This window comes from Poeciliopsis prolifica, unplaced genomic scaffold (assembly GCF_027474105.1).
Source record: "Poeciliopsis prolifica strain line A6 unplaced genomic scaffold, Auburn_PproV2 SCAFFOLD124, whole genome shotgun sequence".
Lineage (NCBI taxonomy): Eukaryota > Metazoa > Chordata > Actinopteri > Cyprinodontiformes > Poeciliidae > Poeciliopsis > Poeciliopsis prolifica.
This window is the reverse complement of record NW_026562499.1, coordinates 636,826-662,692: the sequence shown is the minus strand read 5'-3', so window position 1 is coordinate 662,692 and position 25,867 is coordinate 636,826. Positions and strand designations below refer to the sequence as shown.

General features: G+C 39.8%; 2 protein-coding genes across 2 annotated transcripts in view; one reads left to right on the top strand and one right to left on the bottom strand.

Annotated features, from left to right (window-relative positions):
• LOC129355115 (melanopsin-A-like) overlaps positions 1–17,655 on the bottom strand; it is a 56,195-nt gene extending 38,540 nt beyond the window's left edge. The window contains exons 1-2 of the mRNA XM_055024670.1: positions 17,516–17,655; positions 4,810–4,952 (exon numbers count right to left, since the gene is read on the bottom strand). Coding sequence (XP_054880645.1) covers positions 4,810–4,946 — 137 coding nt within the window. The 5' untranslated portion in view covers positions 4,947–4,952; positions 17,516–17,655. The remainder of the gene's footprint in view (positions 1–4,809; positions 4,953–17,515) is intronic.
• Positions 17,656–22,066: 4,411 nt separating this feature from the next.
• On the top strand, positions 22,067–24,839 carry LOC129355099 (prolyl-tRNA synthetase associated domain-containing protein 1-like). The gene is made up of 5 exons (XM_055024648.1): positions 22,067–22,406; positions 22,525–22,753; positions 23,980–24,105; positions 24,213–24,302; positions 24,375–24,839. Exons 2-5 carry the CDS (start codon positions 22,673–22,675, stop codon positions 24,585–24,587), a joined length of 510 nt encoding a protein of 169 aa, XP_054880623.1. The 5' UTR covers positions 22,067–22,406; positions 22,525–22,672; the 3' UTR covers positions 24,588–24,839.
• Positions 24,840–25,867: the final 1,028 nt, after the last annotated feature.

Sequence of the window (25,867 nt, the reverse complement as noted above, 5' to 3'; positions counted from 1 at the left end):
AGGGTAATGTAGGAGACCCGATGATGATCAATCACAGAAACTTTGGTGCCTCTGTGAGTTTGTGTAGGAGATATAGCAGTTTATGTTTTTTGGCGAGTAGGTGAACTTTGACCCCTGCTAACCCCCCTTCAGCATACTCAAAAACTCACTGTTTAGATAACTTTAGATGAGACATGCCTTATGAACAGACTGACCGAGTTTGAAGCCGATCAATCGAAATCCCTAGGAGGAGATAGATCAATATGAAGGCTGTAAACGGCAAAAATGGGGTCAAAAACCGAACTTGAATCCAAAATGGCTGACTTCCTGTGGGGTTTAGACCATGGCTCCAAGAGACTTTTTTGTACGTCCTGACAAGGTACACATGTGTACAAAGTTTCGTATTTTGTAGGTTAAAGCATGGCTTGGGGCTGATCATTTAAAGTTTTCTAGGGGGCGCTATAGAGAAATTAGGCTACGCCCACCAAATATTGTGATGGATTCCTGTTGGGGAGTGGATGAGGGTCCATCCTTATGAGTTTGCAGCAGCTGGGCCCGAAAATGTGGAATTGAGAGCCAAACGTATGGCGATGGCGTTACAGGTGACTTCGCCACGCCACCACGCCCACCTGCTCCATCGAAGCTGGTCGGGGTTGGAATCCTCAATACACCAACATGTCTTCTGTGTCTGGGCACAGTTTCATGTTGATGAGGTCAAAGGGGTCAGATAGCGACAGTTCACAGTAAAACATTACACTTCCTGTTCTCAGGGGGCGTGGCCTAAGTGATGTCATCATTCGACCATAGGGTATTGTAGAAGACCCGATGATGATCAATCACAGAAACTTTGATGCTTCTGTGAGTTTCTGTGTAAGAGATATAGCAGTTTATTTTTTTATGACGAGTAGGTGAACTTTGACCCCTGCTAACCCCCCTTCAGCATACTCAAAAACTCACCGTTTAGATAACTTTAGATGGGACATGCCTTATGAACAGACTGACCGAGTTTGAAGTCGATCAATCAAAATCCCTAGGAGGAGATAGATCAAATACAAAGGCTGTAAACGGCAAAAATCGGCAAAAATGGGGTCAAAATGGGAACTTCAATCAAAAATGGCTGACTTCCTGTGATACTTGCACTATGACATTAATTGTAAATTTTGAGTGTCTTGGGGAGTTCTACAAGTGTACAAAATTTCATGTGTCTACGATAAAGTAAGTGAATAGCAGAGGGTAAAAAAGGGTGTTTTTCCAATTTCTAGGTGGCGCCGTAGAGACATTTCTGTTGCAATTTTTGCTACGACTTTAAAATACGTAAATTTTAAACAGGCTTAAGGCCTCCGCCAAGTTTGGTGAGTTTTTGAATATGATAAAGCCCCCAAAAAGCCAATTCATTTGGGTGGAAGAATAATAATAATTAAAGCTGCAAGCAGCCTCGAACGGCCCTCGCAGCCAAGCGCCGCTCCGGCCTATTGCCACCGCTGGGTACTAGCAACCGTCGCCTCACGTCAGCCACCACAGAAGCTCTCACGCAGTTTTCAGCTCCTCCGCCCGCACCGCGGAAGCTGTTGCTCAGTTTCCATCAACGCTGGCCACGTGCTAACACAGAAGTTGTTGCGCAGTTTCCGCGCCCGTCCACCAGGCGGTACGCACTGATGCGTTCGGAGGCGCTCCTTGACGATGCAAAAAATGTGGTGCAGATTCATTGGTTTAGCGAGGAAATATAGCTGGCGGATTAATGTAGGACGCGCAGTGGAGTCAAAATATATTTCAATGCTGTTGTTCTCTTTAGAGGTCAACAAAGGTCATACGTATCCAATTTGGCGTCAGTCGGATGATCCACGTGTCATTTACAGCCGATCATATGCACATGGCGAAGTACTACAGTTCGTCATTTTTCATCATTTTCAGCTGTGTTTCTAAAGCACTCTATTTCATTGTTGGAGTAATACTTACTCAGAGTGGCGAATTACTGAAATGATTTGTAAGAAGTAAGAAAACGCTACATTTACTGCATGATTTAATTCAACAAAAATTATCTGAGACATTTCCATCCTTTTAGAAATTTCATGGCAACGCTCTCACAAAGTTTTCACGCCCATCCGCCCGTGGATCTGTTTGTCATTGGTGGAGGAACACTGACACCTACTGGCGAAATACTGATATTGTTCTTCATCCTGTTTATCTGCTGTTTCATTTGTGGAGCAATACTGACCCCAAGTGGCGAATTACTGAAATGGTTTATAAACGCCAAAAATGGGGTCAAAATCTGAACTTCAATCTAAAATGGCCGACTTCCTCTGGGGTTTAGACCATGGCTCCAAGAGACTTTTTTGTAAGTCCTGACATGGTACACATGTGTACAAAGTTTCGTAATTGTAGGTTAAAGCATGGCTTGGGGCTGATCATTTAAAATTCTAGGGGGCGCTATAGAGAAATTAGGCCACGCCCACCAAATATTGTGATGGATTCCTGTCGGGGAGTGGATGAAGATCCATCCTTGTGAGTTTGGAGCAGCTGGGCCTGAAAATGTGGAATTGAGAGCCAAACGTATGGCAATGGCGTTACAGGTCACTTCGCCACGCCGCCACGCCCACCTGCTCCATCAAAGCTGGTCGGGGTTGGAATCCTCAATACACCAACATGTCTTCTGTCTTGGCACAGTTTCATGTTGATGAGGTCAAAGGGGTCAGATAGCGACCGTTCACAGTAAAACATTACACTTCCTGTTCTCAGGGGGCGTGGCCTAAGTGATGTCATCATTCGACCATTAGGTATTGTAGGACACCGATGATGATAATCACAGAAACTTGGTGCCTCTGTGAATTTTTGTGTAGGAGATATAGCAGTTTATGTTTTTATGGCGAGTAGGTGAACTTTGACCCCTGCTAACCCCCCTTCAGCATACTCAAAAACTCACCGTTTTGATAACTTTAGATGAGACATGCCTTATGAACAGACTGACCGAGTTTGAAGCCGATCAATCGAAATCCCTAGGAGGAGTTCGATCAAATACGGAGGCTGTAAACGGCAAAAATGGCCTCAAAATTGGACCTTCAATCCAAAATGGCCGACTTCCTGTGATACTTGCACTATGACATTAATTGTAAATTTTGAGCATCTTGGGGAGCTCTACAAGTGTACCAAATTTCATGTCTCTAGGATAAAGTAAGTGAATAGCAAAGGGTCCTTTGAAAATTTGTAGGTGGCGCTATTGAGCCATTTCTTATGGGATTTTTGCGATGACCTTAAAATACAAAATTTTGAAAACTCCCTTTACGCGTCCGCCAAGTTTGGTGAGTTTTTGAATATGATAAAGCCCCCAAAAAGGCCCCTCTTTAGGGGGCAGAATAATAATAAGAAACAGTAGGAAAACAATAGGCCTTCGCAGCGCTTAGCTGCTCGGGCCTAATAAACAATAGGAAAACAATAGGCCTTCGCAGCGCTTAGCTGCTCGGGCCTAATAAACAGTAGGAAAACAATAGGCCTTCGCAGCGCTTAGCTGCTCGGGCCTAATAAGAGCAGTAGGAAAACAATAGGCCTTCGCAGCGCTTAGCTGCTCGGGCCTAATAAAGAAACAGTACAGAAACAATAGGCCTTCGCAGCGCTTAGCTGCTCGGGCCTAATAATAATAATAATAATAATAATAAGAAACAGTAGGAAAACAATAGGCCTTCGCAGCGCTTAGCTGCTCGGGCCTAATAATAATAATAAACAATAGGAAAACAATAGGCCTTCGCAGCGCTTAGCTGCTCGGGCCTAATAAAAACTTTTCTTGCATCATGTTAATGGACATTTCTGCCAGAAGGTGGCGCCTCTGTGCTGTTAGGGATTTAAAACGTTTTGAAAATATTTCCTTTCATTTTTTTTTATAATTTGGTTTTCAGCTGTTTATGTTGAATGAACTGTACTCAGTCAATATCTAAACTTGTTCTTCTTTACAGCAAGTTTTTAAATGTTTTGACCAAATCCTTAAATTTCATCATTTCAAGAAACAGATGAACATTATGAAGTTAAAACTGAATACAGAAGTTTGATGTTGAACTGAGAAAACTACAAAAATGATTGAATAAAATAAATATACATTTTTATTTTTAAGATCAAAACTTGATATTTTTTCCCAGGTGTAACATTTTTGGTGTTGATTTAACCCCATAGTCCAGGTCAAATTCAGGATTTCTGCCAAATCGGTTTCAAAAGTTTATCTACAAAATAAAATATTTTCTTGAAGAAACAAAACTGAATCTACCTTCAGTGATTCCCGATCAATAACAGCAGATCTGATCGATTTTTATATTTAGATAAATTTACTTTAACTCTTTTCATCATTTTTTAAGTTTAACAGTATTAATGTGAATGCTTTAGGTTTTCAGATTGTTTCTGCGTTCCTGTTTTAACTTCAGGATGAACTCGGTTCGTGGTTCTGATGGAAAGATTCTGGATCAGAACCATCAGAATTAAATCTTCTGGTTTTCCTCTAAATAAACGTCGATCGATGAAGCGGACGTCAGAAACCGGCTGGATCGAATCGTTCCCCAACTCAAACAAAGATGTTTGCTGAGCAGTGATGGATCAGTTCACCGGCTCTGATATCTGGCCTTTTGTTGAGGAAATCAGATCTTTAGGTATTTTCTGTTGTGAAAGAAAATTACTCCTTTTAATTCTCAGCTAAATTACTCTTAGTGAAAAGAAGCCTCCAAATTTAGTTTAAATGAAATAATAAAGTATTTGAATGAAATAATAAAATGTAGCAGCATTGAGAGGACATTTCATTGACCAATGGTCAGAATGGTTCTGACCATATTTGGTTGCAGGAAGTATTCTCTGTACCTGCTGAAGGCGTAGATCACCAGGAAGTTCCCGACCACACCTGTGACGCCGATGACCAGGATGATGGAGCCGATGGTGTAGTGGGCGTGGTCAGGGACGTCCACAGTGGGAAATGGATGGGGGGGCGGGGCCATCATCGCCGCCTGGTGGATAAATAGCGTTACAGCTAGCTGAGGCTACATCGCCGCCTGGTGGATAAATAGCGTTACAGCTAGCTGAGGCTACATCGCCGCCTGGTGGATAAATAGCGTTACAGCTAGCTGAGGCTACATCGCCGCCTGGTGGATAAGTAGCTTTACAGCTAGCTGAGGCTACATCGCCGCCTGGTGGATAAATAGCGTTACAGCTAGCTGAGGCCACATCGCCGCCTGGTGGATAAATAGCGTTACAGCTAGCTGAGGCCACATCGCCGCCTGGTGGATAAATAGCGTTACAGCCAGCTGAGTGTACATCGCCGCCTGGTGGATAAATAGCGTTACAGCTAGCTGAGGCCACATCGCCGCCTGGTGGATAAATAGCGTTACAGCTAGCTGAGGCCACATCGCCGCCTGGTGGATAAATAGCGTTACAGCTAGCTGAGGCCACATCGCCGCCTGGTGGATAAATAGCGTTACAGCTAGCTGAGGCCACATCGCCGCCTGGTGGATAAATAGCGTTACAGCTAGCTGAGGCTACATCGCCGCCTGGTGGATAAGTAGCTTTACAGCTAGCTGAGGCTACATCGCCGCCTGGTGGATAAATAGCGTTACAGCTAGCTGAGGCCACATCGCCGCCTGGTGGATAAATAGCGTTACAGCTAGCTGAGGCCACATCGCCGCCTGGTGGATAAATAGCGTTACAGCCAGCTGAGTGTACATCGCCGCCTGGTGGATAAATAGCGTTACAGCTAGCTGAGGCCACATCGCCGCCTGGTGGATAAATAGCGTTACAGCTAGCTGAGGCCACATCGCCGCCTGGTGGATAAATAGCGTTACAGCTAGCTGAGGCCACATCGCCGCCTGGTGGATGAACAGTGTTACAGCCAGCTGAGTGTACATCGCCGCCTGGTGGATAAATAGCGTTACAGCTAGCTGAGGCTACATCGCCGCCTGGTGGATAAGTAGCGTTACAGCTAGCTGAGGCTACATCGCCGCCTGGTGGATAAATAGCGTTACAGCTAGCTGAGGCCACATCGCCGCCTGGTGGATAAATAGCGTTACAGCTAGCTGAGGCTACATCGCCGCCTGGTGGATAAATAGCGTTACAGCTAGCTGAGGCCACATCGCCGCCTGGTGGATAAATAGCGTTACAGCTAGCTGAGGCTACATCGCCGCCTGGTAGATAAATAGCGTTACAGCTAGCTGAGGCCACATCGCCGCCTGGTGGATAAATAGCGTTACAGCTAGCTGAGGCTACATCGCCGCCTGGTGGATAAATAGCGTTACAGCTAGCTCCATCTAGCTGAACTCTTCAGATTACAGGCTCAGTTGAAGTTTTTGGTTTCTAGTTGGTAAACTTCGCGCTGCACTGATCGGATTGTTACTCAGGAATCCGCAGTGAGATTAATTTTTCCTTCTGATCTGCAGACAGCTCTAATCTCCGTCTGTTTCCCTCTGATGTCTGCTGACCTTCAGGGGTCGGAGTTAATTACTGATGGATCAGCTCTGATGATCAGCTCTGCACTCTGCTGCTCATGTCTGCCCCAGCAGACCCTCGTTAACCAGCCGCCATTTTTCATCTGAGGTCAGAAGTTTACATACGTCTCTGCTTATCAAAATAATCCAGAAAACATTGGTAAGCTGATCAACTGATGAAGATGTCCTCCTCATCCTCGGCTGCAGTCGGTCCTCCAACCGGTCAGACGTCAGATTTACACACAGACCCTGAATTCATCGCAGGAAACGTCCAATAGATCCAAGCAGAGCCTATAACCTTGGCATCCAAGCAACCAGTGGCGAGGCTCAACATGCGGCGACATCATCGTCTTCATCATCATCATCATCATCATCATCATCATCATCATCATCATCATCATCATCATCATCATCATCTTCTTCTTCTTCTTCTTCTTCATCATCATCATCATCATCATCATCACATCATCATCATCATCATCTTCTTCTTCTTCTTCTTCTTCATCATCATCATCATCATCATCATCATCATCATCATCATCATCATCATCTTCTTCTTCTTCTTCTTCTTCATCATCATCATCATCATCATCTTCTTCTTCATCATCATCATCGTCTTCATCATCATCATCATCATCATCGTCATCATCATCTTCCTCCTTTCAGGGCCTGAACTGAACATCTCATTTCTGCTACATCAGCACAACCTATAAACTCTGAGAAATCTGTAAAAACGACCAAATCAGATGAAACTTTCTGTTCCATCGGCTGATCACAGCAACCAGCTAGTCTCTGTCACCATGACAACACAACCTCGACTGTAAACCAGAGCTGAACTTTGACCCCATAGCTGCTCCTCCACTGATCCCTTTAAGGTCAGTCAGGATCAGTGAGGGGTCAAAGGTCAGCATCAACCAGTTAAATTTAGCAGCAGCAGAAAAATTCCAGATTATCTCCTGATGCTGGGGTCAAAGGTCAGACTAGAGCTCGTTGGCTGTGGTCTGACAGGAAACGCCTCGCTGGGTTTCCCTGCAGAGGTTCACATTGGATGTTTGTCTCCTTTTATGAGTTCACTTCCTGTCTAGACAGGAAGTGGTTCAGCCTGAAGTTGAAGCGTCATCTGAATGTTGGATGTAAAGAGTTAAATCTAAATCAGTCTTTGGTTTCCTGTCTGCAGCGGCGTCACAAACCAAAACGATTCTTAATTATTAATTATATAATAATTCAAAAATAAAATTACAGAAAATTATTCTGCAATTTCAAAACTAAACTCAGTTTTTACAACTTCAAAGTCGTCAGATTTTTTGTGAAAACTTTTGCTGATCAAAAACTAAAAGGAGTTTTTAATGTTTGTTTTGTTAAATTAAGATTTAAATCTGGTCTAATCTGAGGGCTTGGATTAGGATTAGAATTGGTTTTCATTTAAAATACTTTCAGTTTTAAAGTAATAAATTACATTATTTTCAATAAACAGATGTTTGGTCCTGTTTGGGTCAAACATCTCGATCCGATCCGGTTCTGTTTTGGATGTTCCCGTCTCAGCGGGTCGAGCCCTCTCCTGTCTTTAACCAGAGGTTTCCTAATCCGTCCTGACTGCTGGACAGAAGGTCAAAGGTCAGCGACACGCAGAGCAATACGCAGCTGGAGAGACAGAGGGGCTCTTTCTGCAGGAAGCACAACGTTTTCCAAGAGTTTTCCTCGGACTGCAGTCAGGTTTGGACGGAGCGGCTGAATGAAGCGGCTGAATGAAGCGGCGCTCTGGTGGTGAATCATCGCTGCAGACCTTGGAGCTGAATTCCTCCAGTCTTGTCTGATTGTTACCTGCGAGGCTGTCAGCAGAACTGCTCTGGACCGACTGGTTCCGCTCACTGGAACAGCAACATGGGGAATCTGAGCAGGTTCTGAAATGGGCTTCATGGGCAGCTGCCCAGGGCGCTATCAGCAGAGGGCGCCAAGCAGTAGAATATAACATCTGTTAATTGAACAGGTTAGCTAACGCTAGCTAGCATACATTGGCAGCTTCTACTTCCTCACTGCTGAGGGAAGATTTCACCGTCTGACATTTTGAATCAGATCTTTGGGGAAAAGATTTGATTTAAAACGATTCCTTCAATCCTCACCATCTGCTCCGGTCTGAACGACAAACACTAAGGTGTTTCCTCCACCATTTTTCTGCAGCCTCCACTTAGTTTTCACAGAGAGAGCGCCACCTGTCTGCAGGGGATACGTCAGGAATTATAAAGTTTGTCAGCGAGTCGGACAAACGGATGTAAAACCCGGATGCAGGAAGTCGAGCAGTCGAAGAAAAATATCAGCATTTCTGTAAAACATGGCAGTAAACTGCTGACCAATCAGAACACGCCTCTCTGTACTGGAGGAGGTTCTACAGAGTTCTGGACCCAGACTGGAAGTCAACATATGAGCTTTGACTAGGACCTCGGCAGCTGATCGGACGTTCTGCAGTAAACCGTGACTAATCTTCCTGTTTCCACGCTGACCCGGCGGGTTAACGCGCCGCTCAGGCTGCAGGAATGTGAGCGACGGCGAGGAGCTCGAACCGCTCCATAGATGGAGGACCAGCAGGTCCAACGGGTCGGAACCGCCTGCTCCTCTTCTCTGGGTCAGCAGCCATGATGGCGCCTCCTACTGGCACAACGCTGGAAGGTCAGCCTCAATCAGATCAGGTCCAGTTCAGAACGTCTCACTGGTTTAACTGGTGAGGAATAAAAGCCCAGATCCTTCACGCCTCACTGCTGCTGACACAGCGACCCTGAAATAAGCTGCAGCCAGGAAGGAATGTGGGCAGAACCAGAACCAGAACCCGACCACTGGATGATTAAAGCAGCTCTGATGTGAACAACTGGAGCTGCATCAAATATCAGCAGATCATCACATTATTGCAGGCGGCCATTTTAGAAATGATGCCTGAAGTGAAGCAGGAAGTCCAGGATTAAAGGTGTAAATGGCCTAAACAAAACATGTTCATTACATTTAGCAGAATAATTTAGAACAAAACCCTTTTTGAAACAAATTTACGAGGTTAAAGGAGAAGCATTTCTCTCAATGTGTAAAACTATAAAAGTGTGGGTAATGTCCAGGTGTCCATCTGCTGAGAGCATCAGGTTCACATTGAGCAACGTGACGTAACATACCATGTTGCACTTTAACGTAAGCAGAAGTAATGTTTGTGATTAGCACATTAGCATTAGCACAGCTAACTTTCTAGCGGTGGTGAGAACCAGTGACATTGTTTATATGAAATAAAGCCAAACAAGAAGAATCATGTTGTTCTGCAGGTCAGGGGTCACAGTGGTGACGTGTCTACCGTTGAATCTCATCTGTCAAAGTCTGTCGAGGCTCTTGCAGAAATGGCGCCCCTCTTCCTGCTGCCCTGAGGCAATCACCCTAACCTCCAGGTACTCAGCAGTACTCACTCCACTGCTGCACATGTATGCAAATACTAGCAAAACATTCAGAAACAACAGAAACACCATAACAACAAAGATAAGATTTGTTTTATTTTCCACTTCCCAGAGGCCCCTGTCTAATACCGCCCTGGGCAGCAACCCATTTAGCTCTCATCAGGAAATTCAGGACCTGAATCAGCGCTAATGTTTTGTTATAAAGACAGGATAAATATTTACTCTTTTAAACACAATTATTGATAAAGTTCACATTCAGACCTGATGGTCCAAATAACCAGAGCAGAACCAGAACCAGCAGCCAGTCAGTGGAAAGTTGGCAGGAAGCAGCAGCACCAATCACTGAGCTTCAGCGACGCATCGACTGATGTTCTGACAAGTAACGTCAATAAGAGCAGAGAATGCAGAGGACAGCCTGAACCCGGAGTTCTGCAGGTTCTGTAGGTTCTGGAGCAAAAGGTTGAACCTAAACATGATCCAAACATAATCTAAATATGATCCAAACATGATCTAAATATGATCTAAATATGATCTAAACATGATCTAAACATGATCTAAACATGATCTGAATATGATCCTAATATGATCTAAATATGATCCTAATATGATCCAAACATGATCTAAATATGATCTAAACATGATCTGAATATGATCCTAATATGATCTAAATATGATCCTAATATGATCCAAACATGATCTAAATATGATCTAAACATGATCTAAATATGATCTGAATATGATCCTAATATGATCTAAATATGATCCTAATATGATCCAAACATGATCTAAATATGATCTAAACATGATCTAAACATGATCTAAACATGATCTAAATATGATCCTAATATGATCCAAACATGATCTAAATATGATCTAAACATGATCTAAACATGATCTAAACATGATCTATCTAAATATGATCCTAATATGATCCAAACATGATCTAAATATGATCTAAACATGATCTAAATATGATCTAACATGATCTAAACATGATCTAAACATGATCTAAATATGATCCTAATATGATCCAAACATGATCTAAATATGATGCAAACATGATCTAAATATGATGCAAACATGATCTAAATATGAACTAAATATGATCTAAACATGATCTAAACATGATCTAAATATGATCCTAATATGATCCAAACATGATCTAAATATGAACTAAATATGATCTAAACATGATCTAAACATGATCTAAACATGATCTAAATATGATCTAAATATGATCCAAACATGATCTAAATATGATCTAAACATGATCTAAATATGATCTAAACATGATCTAAACATGATCTAAACATGATCTAAATATGATCCAAACATGATCTAAATATGATCTAAACATGATCTAAATATGATCTAAACATGATCTAAACATGATCTAAACATGATCTAAATATGATCCTAATATGATCCAAACATGATCTAAATATGATGCAAACATGATCTAAATATGATCCTAATATGATCCAAACATGATCTAAATATGAACTAAATATGATCTAAACATGATCTAAACATGATCTAACATGATCTAAATATGATCTAAATATGATTTAAATATGATCCTAATATGATCTAAATATGATCTAAATATGATCTAAATATGATCTAAATATGATCCAAACATGATCTAAATATGATCTAAATATGATTTAAATATGATCCTAATATGATCTAAATATGATCTAAATATGATCTAAATATGATCTAAATATGATCCAAACATGATCTAAATATGATCTAAATATGATTTAATATGATCCTATATATGATCTAAACATGATCTAAATATGATCCAAACATGATCTAAATATGATCCAAACATGATCTAAATATGATCCTAATATGATCTAAATATGATCTAAATATGATCCTAATATGATCTAAACATGATCTAAATATGATCTAAATATGATCCAAACATGATCTAAATATGATCCAAACATGATCTAAATATGATCCAAACATGATCTAAATATGATCTAAATATGATCCAAACATGATCTAAATATGATCTAAACATGATCTAAACATGATCTAAATATGATCTAAACATGATCTAAACATGATCTAAACATGATCTGAATATGATCCTAATATGATCTAAATATGATCTAAATATGATCTAAACATGATCTAAATATGATCCAAACATGATCTAAATATGATCTAAACATGATCTAAATATGATCTGAATATGATCCTAATATGATCTAAATATGATCCTAATATGATCCAAACATGATCTAAATATGATCTAAACATGATCTAAACATGATCTAAATATGATCTAAACATGATCTAAATATGATCCTAATATGATCCAAACATGATCTAAATATGATCTAAACATGATCTAAATATGATCTAAATATGATCCAAACATGATCTAAATATGATCTAAACATGATCTAAATATGATCTGAATATGATCCTAATATGATCTAATATGATCCTAATATGATCCAAACATGATCTAAATATGATCCTAATATGATCCAAACATGATCTAAATATGATCCTAATATGATCTAAACATGATCTAAATATGATCCTAATATGATCTAAACATGATCTAAATATGATCTAAACATGATCTAAATATGATCTGAATATGATCCTAATATCTAAATATGATCCTAATATGATCCAAACATGATCTAAATATGATCCTAATATGATCTAAACATGATCTAAATATGATCTAAACATGATCTAAACATGATCTAAACATGATCTAAATATGATCCTAATATGATCCAAACATGATCTAAATATGATCTAAACATGATCTAAACATGATCTAAACATGATCTAAACATGATCTAAATATGATCCTAATATGATCCTAATATGATCCAAACATGATCTAAATATGATGCAAACATGATCTAAACATGATCTAAACATGATCTAAACATGATCTAAATATGATTTAAATATGATCCTAATATGATCTAAATATGATCTAAATATGATCTAAATATGATCCAAACATGATCTAAATATGATCTAAATATGATTTAAATATGATCCTAATATGATCTAAATATGATCTAAATATGATTTAAATATGATCCAAACATGATCTAAATATGATCTAAATATGATTTAAATATGATCCTAATATGATCTAAATATGATCTAAATATGATCCAAACATGATCTAAATATGATCTAAATATGATTTAAATATGATCCAAACATGATCTAAATATGATCTAAATATGATCTAAATATGATCCAAACATGATCTAAATATGATCCAAACTTGATCTAAATATGATCTAAACATGATCTAAATATGATCCTAATATGATCTAAATATGATCTAAATATGATCTAAATATGATTTAAATATGATCCTAATATGATCTAAATATGATCTAAATATGATCTAAATATGATCCAAACATGATCTAAATATGATCCAAACATGATCTAAATATGATCTAAACATGATCTAAATATGATCCTAATATGATCTAAATATGATCTAAATATGATTTAAATATGATCCTAATATGATCTAAATATGATCTAAATATGATTTAAATATGATCCTAATATGATCTAAATATGATCTAAATATGATCCAAACATGATCTAAATATGATCTAAATATGATTTAAATATGATCCAAACATGATCTAAATATGATCTAAATATGATCTAAATATGATCCAAACATGATCTAAATATGATCCAAACATGATCTAAATATGATCTAAACATGATCTAAATATGATCCAAACATGATCTAAATATGATCCAAACATGATCTAATATGATCCTAATATGATCTAAATATGATCTAAATATGATCCTAATATGATCTAAACATGATCCAAACATGATCTAAATATGATCCAAACATGATCTAAATATGATCCAAACATGATCTAAATATGATCTAAATATGATCCAAACATGATCTAAATATGATCTAAACATGATCTAAACATGATCTAAATATGATCTAAATATGATCCAAACATGATCTAAATATGATCTAAACATGATCTAAATATGATCTAAACATGATCTAAATATGATCTAAATATGATCTAAATATGATCCTAATATGATCTAAAATGATTTAAATATGATCCAAATATGATCTAAATATGATCTAAATATGATCCTAATATGATCCAAACATGATCTAAATATGATCTAAACATGATCTAAACATGATCTAAATATGATCTAAATATGATCCAAACATGATCTAAATATGATCTAAACATGATCTAAATATGATCCAAACATGATCTAAATATGATCTAAATATGATCCAAACATGATCTAAATATGATCTAAATATGATCCTAATATGATCCAAACATGATCTAAATATGATCTAAACATGATCTAAACATGATCTAAATATGATCTAAATATGATCCAAACATGATCTAAATATGATCTAAACATGATCTGAATATGATCCAAACATGATCTAAACATGATCTAAATATGATCTAAACATGATCTAAATATGATCCTAATATGATCCAAACATGATCTAAATATGATCTAAATATGATCCTAATATGATCCAAACATGATCTAAACATGATCTAAATATGATCTAAATATGATCCAAACATGATCTAAATATGATCCAAACATGATCTAAATATGATCTAAACATGATCTAAATATGATCCTAATATGATCCAAACATGATCTAAATATGATCTAAACATGATCTAAATATGATCCTAATATGATCCAAACATGATCTAAATATGATCTAAATATGATCTAAATATGATCTAAATATGATCCAAACATGATCTAAATATGATCTAAATATGATCTAAACATGATCTAAATATGATCTAAACATGATCCAAACATGATCTAAATATGATCTAAATATGATCCAAACATGATCTAAATATGATCTAAATATGATCTAAATATGATCTAAACATGATCTAAATATGATCCTAATATGATCCAAACATGATCTAAATATGATCTAAATATGATCTAAACATGATCTAAATATGATCCAAACATGATCTAAATATGATCTAAATATGATCTAAATATGATCCAAACATGATCTAAACATGATCTAAATATGATCTAAACATGATCTAAATATGATCTAAATATGATCCAAACATGATCTAAAATTGATCTAAATATGATCTAAACATGGATCTAAATATGATCTAAACATGATCTAAACATGATCTAAATATGATCTAAACATGATCTAAATATGATCCAAAACATGATCTAATATGATCCAAACATGATCTAAATATGATCTAAATATTGATCTAATATGATCCAAACATGATCTAAATATGATCTAAATATGATCTAAATATGATCTAATATGATCCAAACATGATCTAAATATGATCTAAACATGATCTAAATATGATCTTAAACATGATCTAAATATGATCTAAATATGATCCAACATGATCTAAATATGACTAAATATGATCTAAACATGATCTAAATATGATCTAAATGATCTAAACATGATCTAAATATGATCTAAACATGATCTAAATATGATCCAACATGATCTAAATATGATCCAAACATGATCTAAATATGATCTAAATATGATCCTAATATGATCCAAACATGATCTAAATATGATCTAAAATGATCTAAATATGATCTAAATATGATCCTAATATGATCCAAACATGATCTAAATATGATCTAAACATGATCTAAAACATGATCTAAATATGATCTAAACATGATCTAATATGATCCAAACATCTAAAATGATCCAAACATGATCTAAATATGATCTAAATATGATCCTAATAATGATCCAAACATGATCTAAATATGATCTAAATATGATCTAAATATGATCTAAATATGATCCAAACATGATCTAAATATGATCTAAACATGATCTAAATATGATCCTAATATATCCAAACATGATCTAAATATCTAAATATGATCTAAATATGATCTAAATATGATCCAAACATGATCTAAATATGATCTAAATATGATCTAAATATGATCTAAATATGATCTAAACATGTCTAAACATGATCTAAATATGATCTAAATATGATCTAAATATGATCTAAACATGATCTAAATATGATCTAAACATGATCCAAACATGATCTAAATATGATCTAAAATATGATCCAAACATGATCTAAATATGATCTAAATATGATCTAATATGATCTAACATGATCTAAATATGATCTAATATGATCCAAATGATCTAAATGATCTAAATATGATCTAAACATGATCTAAATATGATCCAAACATGATCTAAATATGATCTAAATATGATCTAAATATGATCTAAATATGATCTAAACATGATCTAAATATGATCTAAACATGATCTAAATATGATCTAAATATCCAAACATGATCTAAATATGATCTAAATATGATCTAAATATGATCTAAATATGATCTAAACATGATCTAAACATGATCTAAATATGATCTAAACATGATCTAAATATGATCAAACATGATCTAATATGATCCAAACATGATCTAAATATGATCTAAATATGATCCTAATATGATCCAAACATGATCTAAATATGATCTAAACATGATCTAAATATGATCTAAATATGATCCAAACATGATCTAAATATGATCTAAAATATGATCTAAACATGATCTAAATATGATCTAAACATGATCCAAACATGATCTAAATATGATCTAAATATGATCCAAACATGATCTAAATATGATCTAAATATGATCTAAATATGATCTAAACATGATCTAAATATGATCTAAATATGATCTAAATATGATCCAAACATGATCTAAATATGATCTAAATATGATCTAAACATGATCTAAATATGATCTAAATATGATCTAAAATGATCTAAATATGATCTAAATATGATCTAAACATGATCTAAATATGATCTAAACATGATCTAAATATGATCTAATATGATCCAAACATGATCTAAATATGATCTAAATATGATAGATCTAAATATGATCTAAATATGATCTAAATATGATCCAAACATGATCTAAATATGATCTAAACATGATCTAAATATGATCTAAATATGATCTAAATATGATCTAATATGATCTAAATATGATCTAAATATGATCTAATATGATCCAAACATGATCTAAATATGATCTATATGATCTAAACATGATCTAAATATGATCTAAACATGATCCAAACATGATCTAAATATGATCTAAATATGATCCAAAACATGATCTAAATATGATCTAAACATGATCTAAATATGATCCTAATATGATCTAAATATGATCTAAATATGATTTAAATATGATCTAAACATGATCTAAATATGATCTAAATATGATCCAAACATGATCTAAATATGATCTAAACATGATCTAATATGATCCTAATATGATCTAAATATGATCTAAATATGATCTAAATATGATCTAAACATGATCTAAATATGATCTAAACATGATCCAAACATGATCTAAATATGATCTAAATATGATCCAAACATGATCTAAATATGATCTAAATATGATCTAAACATGATCCAAATATATCTAAATATGATCTAAATATGATCTAAATATGATCTTCTCCTGTTCCATCATCTTCTCTCCTCTCTCCTCCCCTCTGGTCCCTGTCAACTTGCTCACCGTGGGTCCGGCGGCTCCGTGGAGGTTCAGATCCTGGATCCGCTGAGCCGAGCTGGGCTCGCTCCACGCGGGAACTGTGGACAGCGCCAGAGTGTCCGGATCGCCTCGTGGGGTCCGCAGGAGGAGCTGGAGCCGCTGGAGGCCAGCAGCGGCAGCGGAGGAAGAGGAGGAGGAAGAGACCGCTGTCCACCTCTCTCTCTCTCTCTCTCTCTGTCTGTCTCTCTCTCTCTCTCGAGCCACGCCCCTTCTCCCGTGGCCCCTCCCCTCCGCGCTCTAAACCGGACCACAGGTGAGAAAGGTGGACCAATCAGAGCTCGAGTTGGAACCAGAACTCTGGCTAAACCTGTTTACGGTTTTATCAAAAGTATAAAAGTCATTTTTGTTAAAAGTAAAAAAAGAAGAAAAAAATACAATTGATTATTATATCTGGGAAATATATTTTTTGTTTTTAAGCCAGGATGTTTGATTTTATTTTAATAAAAACTGAACAGAAAAACAGTTTGGACACTCAGATTTGGGCCTCCTTTCATTCTTCACTTCATTACATTTACTTTGTCTAGAAACAGAGGAAAAGCAATAATCTATAACCAGGACAGAAGCTGATCATATCTATCAACCAGTTGCTCCAGTATTAGAGAGAAAAATCATAATCTGACAGAATCAGGCAGACGATTTCTGGACCATTTTGGGGGAAAATATAAAGAAAAACTTAATAATTAGTGAATATTTTGAGGATTTTTTTCCCATTTTTATCAGCAACTGAGTCACATATTTAATCTGAGAGAAAAATGTAATTCAGAGGAAAAAGATCAAAATGTGAGAATCAAACATTCAGAGATTAAATGAATCTCCACACAAAATTCCTCTGAACTGAAGGAGAAAGTAATAATTACATGACCCGTTTGTTAAGTGATGTTGGCTCTGCTGGTCTTCATGTGAAACAGCTGGCGACCGCGGGAAGCAGCCTGGGAATCGAACCTGCGACCACGAGGCCTGAGGCCTCCATTTGGGTCATGGGTCGCCCCGGCGCCGCCACGGCGACCCAATGATCCGGTTTTACCTGAACACAGAACCTTTCAGGTTCTCCTGAAGGTTCTGGTTCTGATCCGTTTCTGTAGGTTCTGGTTCTGTTTGATGGAACTTCAGAGTTCAGATGCTGCGGGTCGGGCAGCCAGCTTTGTTCCTGGTGTTGCATCAGAACCGATCAGAACCCATCAGAACCGATCAGAACCCATCAGAACCCATCAGAACACATCAGAACCCATCAGAACCGATCAGAACCCATCAGAACACATCAGAACACATCAGAACCCATCAGAACCGATCAGAACCGATCAGAACACATCAGAACCGATCAGAACCCATCAGAACCCATCAGAACCCATCAGAACCCATCAGAACCCATCAGAACACATCAGAACCCATCAGAACCCATCAGAACCGATCAGAACCCATCAGAACCGATCAGAACCCATCAGAACCCATCAGAACACATCAGAACCCATCAGAACCCATCAGAACCGATCAGAACCCATCAGAACCCATCAGAACACATCAGAACCCATCAGAACCCATCAGAACCCATCAGAACCCATCAGAACACATCAGAACGATCAGAACACATCAGAACCCATCAGAACCCATCAGAACCGATCAGAACCCATCAGAACCCATCAGAACCCATCAGAACCCATCAGAACCCATCAGAACCGATCAGAACCCATTAGAACCGATCAGAACCCATCAGAACCCATCAGAACCGGTCAGAACCCATCAGAACCGATCAGAACCCATCAGAACCGATCAGAACCCATCAGAACCCATCAGAACCCATCAGAACCGATCAGAACCGATCAGAACCCATCAGAACCCATCAGAACCCATCAGAACCCATCAGAACACATCAGAACCCATCAGAACCCATCAGAACCGATCAGAACCCATCAGAACCCATCAGAACCGATCAGAACCGATCAGAACCCATCAGAACCGATCAGAACCCATCAGAACCGATCAGAACCCATCAGAACCGATCAGAACCGATCAGAACACATCAGAACCCATCAGAACCCATCAGAACCCATCAGAACCGATCAGAACCCATCAGAACCCATCAGAACCATCAGAACCCATCAGAACCCATCAGAACCGATCAGAACCCATCAGAACCGATCAGAACCGATCAGAACACATCAGAACCCATCAGAACCGATCAGAACCCATCAGAACCTCTGAGTTTACTTTTCTATAAAATGTTTGTTAGGTTTAAAATCATGAATAAAATCTGAAAAATGATTATTTAATAATCCGTATTGTAATGAATCTTAAGATTTGTGATTGAATAAACCCAAAGATCATAAAGTTGGGCGTTAAATATCACAACTTTAAAACAATGTGGTCTCTGGTTCCATTAATACTGGTTTGACTGGGAGAGAAGCTTCTGGAGGGACTGGAGAAATAATCACCAGTTGAAACGTTAAAGCAGCTGCAGCATCTGATCCAGGAAGATTCAAAACGTTTTGGGTTTTTAATGAGAAAAGAAATGTCTCCCTCATGTTTTATTGTCTTACTGGTTTTATTCTGTCTCTGTCTCGCTGTCTCTGTGTCTCTGTGTTTCTGTCTCGCTGTCTCTGTCTCTGTCTCTGTGTTTCTGTCTCGCTGTCTCTGTGTCTCTGTCTCGCTGTCTCTGTCTCTGTGTTTCTGTCTCTATGTCTCTGTCTCGCTGTCTCTGTCTCGCTGTCTCTATGTCTCTGTCTCGCTGTCTCTGTCTCTGTCTCGCTGTCTCTGTGTCTCTGTCTCGCTGTCTCTCTGTCTCTGTCTCGCTGTCTCTGTCTCTGTCTCGCTGTCTCTATGTCTCTGTCTCGCTGTCTCTGTGTCTCTGTCTCGCTGTCTCTATGTCTCTGTCTCGCTGTCTCTGTGTCTCTGTCTCTGTGTCTCTGTCTCTGTGTTTCTGTCTCTCTGTCTCTGTGTCTCTGTGTTTCTGTCTCTATGTCTCTGTCTCGCTGTCTCTGTCTCTCTGTCTCTATGTCTCTGTCTCGCTGTCTCTGTCTCTATGTCTCTGTCTCGCTGTCTCTGTCTCTCTGTCTCTGTGTCTCTGTCTCGCTGTCTCTGTCTCTCTGTCTCTGTGTCTCTGTCTCTCTGTCTCTGTCTCTGTGTCTCTGTGTTTCTGTCTCTATGTCTCTGTCTCGCTGTCTCTGTGTCTCTGTCTCACTGTCTCTGTGTTTCTGTCTCTATGTCTCTGTCTCGCTGTCTCTGTGTTTCTGTCTCGCTGTCTCTGTGTTTCTGTCTCGCTGTCTCTGTGTCTCTGTCTCGCTGTCTCTGTCTCTGTGTCTCTGTCTCGCTGTCTCTGTCTCTGTCTCGCTGTCTCTGTCTCTGTGTTTCTGTCTCTATGTCTCTGTCTCGCTGTCTCTGTGTCTCTGTCTCGCTGTCTCTATGTCTCTGTCTCGCTGTCTCTGTCTCTGTCTCGCTGTCTCTGTCTCGCTGTCTCTGTGTCTCTGTCTCGCTGTCTCTGTGTCTCTGTCTCGCTGTCTCTGTGTCTCTGTCTCTGTGTCTCTGTCTCTGTGTTTCTGTCTCTCTGTCTCTGTGTCTCTGTGTTTCTGTCTCTATGTCTCTGTCTCTATGTCTCTGTCTCGCTGTCTCTGTCTCTCTGTCTCGCTGTCTCTGTCTCTGTGTCTCTGTCTCGCTGTCTCTGTCTCTCTGTCTCTATGTCTCTGTCTCGCTGTCTCTGTCTCTCTGTCTCTATGTCTCTGTAACTCTGTCTCTGTCTCTGTGTCTCTGTCTTTCTGTCTCTCTGTCTCTGTCTCACTGTCTCTGTGTCTCTGTCTCACTGTCTCTGTGTTTCTGTCTCTATGTCTCTGTCTCGCTGTCTCTGTCTCTGTGTTTCTGTCTCGCTGTCTCTGTCTCTGTGTCTCTGTCTCTATGTCTCTGTGTTTCTGTCTCTCTGTCTCTGTGTCTCTGTCTCGCTGTCTCTGTGTTTCTGTCTCGCTGTCTCTGTCTCGCTGTCTCTGTGTCTCTGTCTCTGTGTCTCTGTCTCTGTGTCTCTGTCTCTGTGTCTCTGTCTCGCTGTCTCTATGTCTCTGTGTTTCTGTCTCTATGTCTCTGTCTCGCTGTCTCTGTCTCTGTCTCGCTGTCTCTGTGTCTCTGTCTCTGTGTTTCTGTCTCTATGTCTCTGTCTCGCTGTCTCTGTGTCTCTGTCTCTGTGTCTCTGTCTCTGTGTCTCTGTCTCTCTGTCTCTGTGTCTCTGTCTCTCTGTCTCTGTGTTTCTGTCTCTATGTCTCTGTCTCGCTGTCTCTGTGTTTCTGTCTCTATGTCTCTGTCTCGCTGTCTCTGTGTCTCTGTCTCGCTGTCTCTGTGTTTCTGTCTCTATGTCTCTGTGTTTCTGTCTCTCTGTCTCTGTGTCTCTGTCTCTGTGTCTCTGTCTCTGTGTCTCTGTCTCGCTGTCTCTGTGTCTCTGTCTCGCTGTCTCTGTGTCTCTGTCTCACTGTCTCTGTGTTTCTGTCTCTATGTCTCTGTCTCGCTGTCTCTGTGTCTCTGTCTCGCTGTCTCTGTGTTTCTGTCTCTATGTCTCTGTCTCTCTGTCTCTGTCTCTGTGTCTCTGTCTCGCTGTCTCTGTTTTGTCTGTTTTCTTTAACTGTTTGTCTTTTTGCTGCTGTTGAGGAAAAGTTTTCCCATTTTTGGGACAATAAAAGATTTTCCTCGTTTCCTGGAGTTCGGACCGGCACCGGCCCGTTTTCTCTCTCTGGTCTGGAGGAAGTTCACCAGAGTTCACCAGAGATCTCAGGACTTCTGCTCACCTGAACCAGCCGCAGGTTCTGGTTCTGATTCCTCCTGGGTTCATTTTATTGTGTCTGTTCCTCGTCCCGGTTCTGTTGAGTTTCTGGTTCTGGTCAAGGTGAGTTTGTAGAACATGAACTGAATCTCTGCAATTTCATAATGTTCATCAGACTGATGGCTTCAGGAGCCGAACTGGGTCAGAGTTCAGGCTTAGTGGTTCCGTTTCGTAACTCCAGTCAGACGGAGGCTCCGTGCGTTACCTGCAGCCTCCGGCAGGGGCGGCGAGGCAGGATTTCAGGCTGCAGAGGAAGAAGAAGAGGCGCAGCTGTTCCTGCCTCTGGGTCGGGTCTGGTCCGTCTTCGTTGATCGGAACCAGGACCCAGAATGAATGAGGACCTGCGGGCCGAGCTGCAGGACTTCCTGCGGAAGCTGGACATCCAGACCAGCTGCGTGGAGCATCCTCCGGTAAGAACCGGAGCCGGTTCTTTTCAGGCTGCAGATGGAACCTGCCGAATCGCCGTACAGTTTTTCTGTCTGTTTAACTAAATCCTCCTCATTTGAACGTGTTGAACAGGGAAGGGTAATAACAAGTTGATTTCTTGATTCCCTCTGACTCGCTCTGTAATTCGGCGCCATCTTTCAGCATCACCGACCTTCCTGAAGAACGTCCTGCTTCCCCACATGAATACGTTCAGAGCGACTCACTGGTTCGGTTCACCAGCCGAACGGTTCAGCAGACCTGGATCACCGTCAGCCATGTGCTGGGAGGCTATTCTGGGATGCATACTGCTGCGAAACGCTTTTAATCCAATAATCTGCAGGTTTTCAAACGGAATCATTTTTAAGTGCCATATTTATATTGTGATTTCTGCTGAATCGCTGCTAACTGACCAGGTTTTATGTCTAAATGTAATAACTTAAACTTCTTTACGGAACTTTTCAGAAACTTTCAGTTTTTGTGGCTGACTCGTTTTAGTAGCGCTGATCCTTCTGGACCAGCAGAGGGCGCCACATCACAGCACACAGCTGGGTCCAGCTGGGCCTCCAGCTGCAGAGCCCGGTACCGGCCCGGTACCGGCCCGTATGTGTCGAAACTAAAGCTGCTCGATCAGCTCTGAGAACTGGACCTGGTTCCGTTTGTAAAATTAAACAAAAATCAACAGCAATAATTTGAGATATTGATCCTCCATCAGATTGAAAGTTGTTAATTTTACGGTCTTATTAATTCATTTATAAATGTCACAATTTCGAGGTAAATCTGTATTTAGCGAGGTAATTATTTTGTTTGATGATGTTTAATTATTATATTTGCTAAATAAGTATGTCTTTGTAGTTTGCTGTCTAATATTAAGTTTGCAAAAGCTAAACATTTCATTACCAAACTAAATATTTAATTTTGATTATTAAACATTTAGTTTGAATCTGTGGCATTTCCAAATGAATTAATAAGTGGGTAAAAGCAGGACTTTGGGAAATGAGAGAATCCGTCCTGCCTCCAATAACTCGGATCATTTTTCAATAAGTTTCTGAACAGCAGCTCCTATTAAGTTTGTTTCTGATCTTATTTTGGGGTTGATTTAATGAAGCTGGAGGTTTCATCGACAACCTGGATCAGGAGTTTCACTCATAGATCAGGTGAAGTTACTCTTCCTCCTGGTAACTCTTCATCCTCCTCCTCTTCGTCGCTGCAGGTGTTCACGATGGAGGAGATGATGCCTCATCTGCAGGACGTGAGCGGCGCCGTCACCAAGAACCTCTTCCTGAAGGACAAGAAGAAGAAAGGCCTGTGGCTGGTGTCGGCTCGCCACGACCGCCAGGTGAGGCCGGCTCCGCCTCCCGACCTCTGATTGGCCCGGCTGGCCTCCGATTGGCCCAGCTGGCCTCCGATTGGCCCAGTCTCACCTGTCCGTCTGTCTGTCTGCAGGTGAACCTGAACGATCTGGCCAAGAAGCTCGGCGTCGGCAGCGGCAACCTGCGCTTTGCCGACGAGGCCGCCATGATGGAGAAACTCAAGGTAGGTCCAGGTTCTGATGGTTCTGGTGGGTTGGAGTGGAGTCCATGTTGGATAACGTTTCCTCTTCCCCAGGTGGGTCAGGGCTGCGCCTCGGCGCTGGCGCTGCTGTTCGACTCGGACCGGAGTGTGCGCCTGGTTCTGGACCGGGACCTGCTGGACGGCGGCCATCAGCTGGTTTACTTCCACCCCATGACCAACAGCGCCACCATGGGGCTGCGGCCGCAGGACCTGCTGCGCTTCCTCAAGGAGACGGGTCACGAACCCGTCCTGGAGAGCTTCGACTAGCAACCACCCGGTTCTGGCTCTGGACTAGAACTTATCTTTCAGGACTTGACCTTCAGGTTGGGAGTTGGAGGAAGCAGAACTTTTTAACTCGTGATGGTTCTAAGAACTTCAGCCTGAGGTCCAGAAACCCGACTTGGACCTCCGGGTTCTGGTTCTGGTTCCGTCTTCAGTCTCTTTCTGCCTGCCTCTGGTTGTCAACAATCTCACAAATAAACGTCCAGTTTTTATTAAAACGCCATCCACAAAGGCGAACCGTCTGCAGAACCTGATTAAAACCCAAACTGAACCGAGCTGCGGATCCAGAACCTGGTGCAGGTTCTACTAGAACATCCAGAAAGATGAAAATTTCATAAAGCTTCAGAAAGTCATCCTGCAGATCCCTGGAGGAGATAAACCCAGAGGATCTGCTGCTGATTCAACCAGCGCTGTGAACTGCAGCTCCCCTGCTGGTGTCAGTGAGGTACTGCAGCACGTCAGAGGATGAATGCTGGTTATTAATCTGAATATTCCTCTAATATTTGAGTCAAACATGTTTATAAAACAAGCAGCAGAAGTTATGATTTAATGTAATCTGATCATTAAATCAGATTACTTCTGTTTTTACTGAACAGAACCAGTAAAAACCCAAAGAGTGAAGAAACAAACTCATTTATCATGAAGTTCTGAGAGAAACAAAAATTTTTAAAAACTAATTCATTCAATAAAAAAGACATTTATCCCAAAGGAAAATGTTCCCATGACTCTCCTGACATGCTAAAAGCTAACATCCAGGCAGCAGTAACATTAGCTGAGCCGTTAGCAGCTCTGCTAATCCACCTCCTTTGCTTTTGCTTCTTCTCTCTAAATCTCACTGACCATCTGGTTAGAAGGATGTTGGAGTAGAGGATAAGACGAACTTCCTCCTCTCTGCATCATTTCCTCTGGGGTCAAAGGTCAGCCACTGTTGTGGCTTTTGAGATGCTAATCAGCGATCTAAAAACAAAAGCCTGTTGCCATGGCAATGCATCATGACAACAGTGTAAAGAGTGAAAATCCTTCCAGCTGCTCAGCATCCAGAACCACAGAGAAGAACGGTCCAAACATGCTTAACCAGAACCGGCAGAACCGAACCAACACGCCGCCACCGGGGGCGCTGTTCTCATGAGGCCCGTTTAGATTAGAGCAAAACTTTAAACAGGTTTTAAACTCACATCTATTAAAGGTTTTAACTGGAAGCAGAAAATCAACAGAATTAAATCATTTTTAATTTATATCGCTGACAAACTTTTCATTATTCTCAT

What these genes read in the sequence shown, in the direction of transcription:
- LOC129355099 (XM_055024648.1), top strand. Translation starts at nt 22,673, where the DNA reads ATGAATGAGGACCTGCGGGCCGAGCTGCAGGACTTCCTGCGGAAGCTG. An exon ending in CGGCTCGCCACGACCGCCAG is followed by an intron (nt 24,106 to 24,212) that starts GTGAGGCCGGCT and finishes GTCTGTCTGCAG; the next exon opens with GTGAACCTGAACGATCTGGC. An exon ending in CCATGATGGAGAAACTCAAG is followed by an intron (nt 24,303 to 24,374) that starts GTAGGTCCAGGT and finishes CCTCTTCCCCAG; the next exon opens with GTGGGTCAGGGCTGCGCCTC.